At 41.1% G+C, this 5,592-nt stretch overlaps 1 protein-coding gene across 2 annotated transcripts in view; it reads right to left on the minus strand.

Moving 5' to 3' along the window:
* Positions 1–5,592, minus strand: part of fndc1 (fibronectin type III domain containing 1) — a 43,831-nt gene that overhangs the window by 3,396 nt on the left and 34,843 nt on the right. For both annotated transcript variants that reach the window (XM_015369820.1, XM_015369819.1), the window contains one exon: positions 1,648–1,727. In XM_015369820.1, coding sequence (XP_015225306.1) covers positions 1,648–1,727 — 80 coding nt within the window. The remainder of the gene's footprint in view (positions 1–1,647; positions 1,728–5,592) is intronic.

A 5,592-nucleotide genomic window follows, 5' to 3' on the forward strand; every position in this document is an offset into this window, starting at 1 on the left:
TATATATATATATATATATATATATATATATATACACTACTCAAAAAAATTAAAGGAACACTTTGTAGTCAGAGTATAGCATCAATTTAATCAAACTTCTGGGATTTTGATTTGGTCAGGTAACAATAGAGGGGGTTGTTAATCAGTTCTAGCTGCTTTGGTGTTAATGAAATTAACAACAGGTGCACTAGAGGGGCAACAACAAGATGACCATCAAAACAGGAATGGTTTTACAGGTGGAGGCCACTGACATTTTTTCCCATCCTTATCTTTTCTGACTCTTTTTCATCAGTTTTGCATTGGGTTAGGGTCACTGTCACTACTGTTAGCATGAGGCGTTACCTGGACTCTACAGAGGTTGCACAGGCAGTCCAACACTTCCAGGATGGCACATCAATATGTGCAATTGCCAGGTTTGCTCTATCTCCCAGCACAATCTCAAGAGCACAGAGAAGATTCCAGGAGACAGGCATTTACTCCAGGAGAGCTGGACAGGGCTGTAGAAGGTCTACAACCCATCAGCAGGACCGATATCTGCTCCTTTGTGCAAAGAGGAGCAGGAGGAGCACTGCCAGAGCCCTACAAAATGACCTCCAGCAGGCCACTGGTTTGAATGTCTCTTACCAAACAATCAGAAACAGACTTAACGAGGGTGGCCTGAGGGCCCGACGTCCTCTAGTGGGCCCTTTGCTCACTGCCCGGCACCGTGGAGCTCGATTGGCATTTGCCACAGAACACCGCAATTGGCAAGTTGCCACTGGTGCCCTGTACTTTCACAGATGAGAGCAGGTTCACCCTGAGCACATGTGACAGACGTGAAAGGGTCTGGAGAAGCGTGGAGAACGTTATGCTGCCCGTAACATTGTTCAGCATGACTGGTTTGGTGGTGGGTCAGTGATAGTCTGGGGAGGCATATCCATGGAGGGACGCCCAGACCTTTACAGGTTAGACAATGGCACCCTAACTGCCATTAGGTATTGAGATAAAATTGCAACCATTGTCAGACCCTATGCTGGTGCAGTGGGTCCTGGGTTCCACGACAATGCCCGGCCTCATGTGGCAAGAGAATGACATAGCAATACCAAGTGACTGCAACATCAGGAAAAAAGAACATGAAAAACTAGAGAAATACCAGGGGCTCAGAGAAGAGCTGGAGAAAACCTGGAAGGTCAAGGCATCAGTGGTACCCATGGTCATTGGGGCCCTTGGGGCAGTGACCCCCAAACTGAAGGAGTTGGTACATCAGACATCTCGGTCCAGAAGGGTGCAGGTCTAGGAACAGCACAGTAACTGCGCTGAACCCTCAAGCTCCCAGGCCTCTGATAGAGAACCCGAGTTTGGACCCCAGTATGGGGGAAAAAAGAGGGGAAGACCACCCGCGATGGGTGAGGAAGAGTTTATATATATATATATATATATATATATATATATATATATATATATATATATATATATATGTGTGTGTGTGTGTGTGTATAAAACCTGAAAAAACAATGGAAATATAAAAACACTAAATTCTAAATTCTATAACTCTTGCTTGAATGTTGGATTTTGCATATCATCCATCACAAAGTAAATATAAATCTGGACTATCTATTTTAACTCTGATCAATACAGATCTTTATAAATGTACTTCTATAGACATACCTGACTCGGTGACATAGGTAAGTGTTTCACTTAATGGTCCCAAACCGTAGACATTCTTTGCCTGCACTCTGAAGTAGTACCTGTATTAAAGCAGAGCACAATGCATGATTTAAAGGGGGTTTTAGAGGCTCTAGTGTCATTCTGCCAGATTTGTTATGACTGTTAAAGATAATGAGGACAGCAGATGACTTGGCATCCTTCACTTTGTTTGATTCAAAAGCTTAAAGAGATGTAAAAAGCTGTTTTCTGAAAGTAGGCTAAGGAAGTGGGGAATAAGGGAAGGGTGATTGGGGATGGAAGAGAAACGCATAGAAATTAATTCAACAGATAAGCAAAGGATGAGATAAAAGGATAGAAAAAAATCATGTGGAAAAAGTGAAGCAGAGAAAAAAACAACTGTTGAGAGAAAATGGAAAAATGGGGAAGTGGGGTGTGTTTTCAAAGGAAATATTTCTTACCAAGAAGTTCAGTACATGTCACACATTTTACTGCCAAAGGGCCAAACAAACCTATGCACTGAATACACACTCTCTCTGGGTTAAAGAAGAATTATAAAGGCCTGTCATAATCAAAACACTCGAGAGTTTGAGAACTTTTCCACTGCAAAGCCCTGATTTTTGCATTTATTTGACTCTTCAAAGCCACATACAGTAAGCTAATGGTCCATCACTCTACCCAGAAAGTTTCATCACATAAAGCCACAGGCCTGGATTTAATCAATACGGCCATATGACGACACTGACAAAAATATTTCAGAGAGTGAGAGACAATAAAGCAATGCAGCTGCTGAGAGATGATGTCATGTAAGAGGCTAAAAGAAGACATTCAGTAATTGTGAGTTTTAAAACAGACAAAATGCTATTCTAATAACACCAAGCATTTTATAACAAATGTTAGAGCTTCATTTGGTGTGAAATAATTTTACTGTATGTGTAGGTTCTCATTACAGATTATATTGAGATACTCCTCCAATTATCTATCATAGGTTGACAACGAAGTTAAAAAACAAAAATGATCGTATAGCTTGTGGTGAAATGTGAGTGAGGAAAATAATCATGACTTGCTGTAGATAACTTAGAGGAGTCTGAAACAACAAATATTAAAAGATTTATTTTATCATTTTAACTTATACTTGGTCCAATTAAAAGTAAAGGGAGGTTTTAACTTTATGGAAAGCACAACATGATCTTTGATCTAAAGTAGCTGCTAGGGAGGAAAGTCTTATTTTTAAAATGTGATGGAAAACTCCTGCATGCAATCATTGTACTTCATGTGTGGTGCAGAGCATGTGAGCGGAGCGTGGAGCAAGCGGTGGTAACGGAGTGGAAGAAATATGGAAGAAATATTGCAGAGCAGTTTTCAATTTAAAGGCCAGAGCGAGGATTTCACTTTGATCCAGGATTATAACATTCGTAAAATAGCATTTATTTGATTTAAGTATGATTTTTTTCGACAAATAATAATTAAATAGGAAATGTGTGGCAACATGAATGGAGCGAGGTGTTATGTTCACTGCTGGGAAACAGTGCGATAATTTAACACCCAATTAAATAAGACAATACACGTGTATCATTCATTCATCAAGTCATTAAATCAAATGCTGTGTGTCCCTGGCCCCTGGCACAATAACATGAAGGAAAAATGTCAGAAAATGCCTTCTCCTGAAAATTTGAGCGAGCATGGAGCGATTTCGCTGCAGCGGCAGGAAAATTACGGTGAGTGCCAAGCGGATTTTTAGCAGACCATCCTGGCAGAACTTTGAGCGGCAGAACGAATGAGCGAACATCCTCCTGAGTGGGGAGCGGGAATTGCGCTGCGCTACGCTCCGTTCACATGCTCTGGTGTGGTGTTTGGTAAAAGCCATACTGTGTTTCTTCAAACAGAATCTAGGTAGACGTGTGAAGAAGACAAACAATAAAAAAAAAACACTAAAAACAGTCCACTGGACTTGGTTTCCAACTTTGAAGACATTTCGCTTCCCATCCAGGAAGCTTTTTCAATTAAAAATATCAGGAATAGCGTTGAGTTCGAGGTTTTATACAATAGCCCAAAAAAGCCCTGTTTTGAATACATGCAAACTGGAACAGAAGAAGGGGTCCACCCATTTGGAATCGGGGTCGTTTGGCTTCTTTTGTTAGACTGCACTACCCCATACCCATCTAAGTGTCTGAAAGGTCGATCGGTAAAAGGGATTGTAAGACTAGCTAAATAGACGAGATGGGGTGGGGCTGCAATGATAACGGGAAGGGATTAACTCAATAGCTGCATTGTAAGTTTTTGAAAGCTGGAACCTGAGTCCACCCCTCTGTTTAAGGTCGGTTTTTCTGTCTTAACATAGATGGCTTTCTTCTTGCCCCTCTCAAACCACCTATTTTATTAATCCAAAATGTTAACATCCTGGTCCTCAAAAGAATGTCCTTTATCCATAAGGTGTAGATGTACAGCTGAGTCTTGTCCAGAGGAGGTTGCTCTTCTGTGTTGGGCCATGCATCTGTGGAGAGGTTGTTTGGTTTCTCCAAAATAAAGATCAGAGCATTCATCACTGCTCTGAACAGCATACACCATTCCACTCATATTTGGTTTGGGGGTTTTGTCCTTAGGAAGCACTAGTCTCTGTCTAAGGTTCTTGTTTCCTTTGAAATGTGCTGGTATTTTGTGTTTGAAGAAAATCCTCTTGAGTTTTTCAGAGACTCAAGCAACATATGGGATGGAGATGTTTTTGCATTTAATCTTCTCACCCTTATGTTCTGCTGCGTGTCTTTTGGATTTCCTTGCTGTTTTGACGAACACCCAGTTTGGATATCCACAGGTTTGAAGAGCATCTTTGATGTGCTTCTGTTCTTTTTGCTTCCCTTCTGTTTTTGTAGGGACATGCTCGACCTGGTGTTGTAAGGTTCTGATGACAGAAAGTTTGTGTTGGTTGATGTGAGTCAAAAAGAAGAAATAGGTCTTTGTGAGTGGATTTCAAATAGACTTCAATGTTGAGGTTTCCATCTCCTTCCATGCTCACCAAACAATCCAGAAAGGGTAGCTTGTTGTTGTTGGCATCCTCTCTGGTGAACTGGATGCAGTCATCCGAGCTGATGTGTCTTGTGAAAGCTTCCACTTTTTTTGCTGGAGTTTGACGGATGTGTCATCCGCATATCTAAACCAATGGCTTGGTGGTGTTCCTCGGAATCTGTCCAAAGCTCTCTTTTCCATTAATTCCATGTAAAGATTGGCCACAATTGGTGACACAGGAGATCCCATGGTACAACCATGCTTTTGTCTGTACAAATTATCCCTGAACTTGCAATAGGTTGTGGAAAGGTCTGGTCCAGAGTGAATTTGGTCCTGTTGTTTATGTCACTGTCTTGTTGAAGACCATTCCTGACTGTTTCCACTGCCTCTGATATACGGTAGGTATGTACGTGAAAAGAGAAGTAACAGAGAAGTTTCCCACCAGGGCTAAAATATTGTAAGCTTTTTAGCAATGTTGTATGTTTGAGTTAATGCTGCTGACAATGGGTCTGAGTGGTGTTCCTTCCTTGTGAATTTTTGAGAGTCCATATAAGCCTGGAATGTCCTCCCCTGGATTTAATCTAAAATAAGCTGAACGGTTAATCACCTTGTCTTTTTCAAGTTGCTTGAGGTAGTCCGTGATTTTATTTTTGTAGGTTTCGGTTGGATATCTTTTCAAAGATTCATATGTGTAAGTGTATTCGGAAGTTTTGAGGACCACTCTGCATTTTCCTTTGTCTGCTGGTAACATTGTGATGCATTTGTCTTGGCTATTGGATGTTATGGCTTTCCTTTTTTTTATTTGGAATGACTATAACCTGGATGACGAGATTTAACAACATGAAAAGATAAGTGGGAGGACAGACAGACAGACAGACAGACAGACAGACAGACAGACAGACAGACAGACAGACAGACAGACAGACAGACAGACAGATAGATAGA

Source organism: Cyprinodon variegatus, unplaced genomic scaffold, assembly GCF_000732505.1.
Source record: "Cyprinodon variegatus isolate N-32 unplaced genomic scaffold, C_variegatus-1.0 Scaffold38, whole genome shotgun sequence".
Taxonomy (NCBI): Eukaryota; Metazoa; Chordata; class Actinopteri; order Cyprinodontiformes; family Cyprinodontidae; genus Cyprinodon; species Cyprinodon variegatus.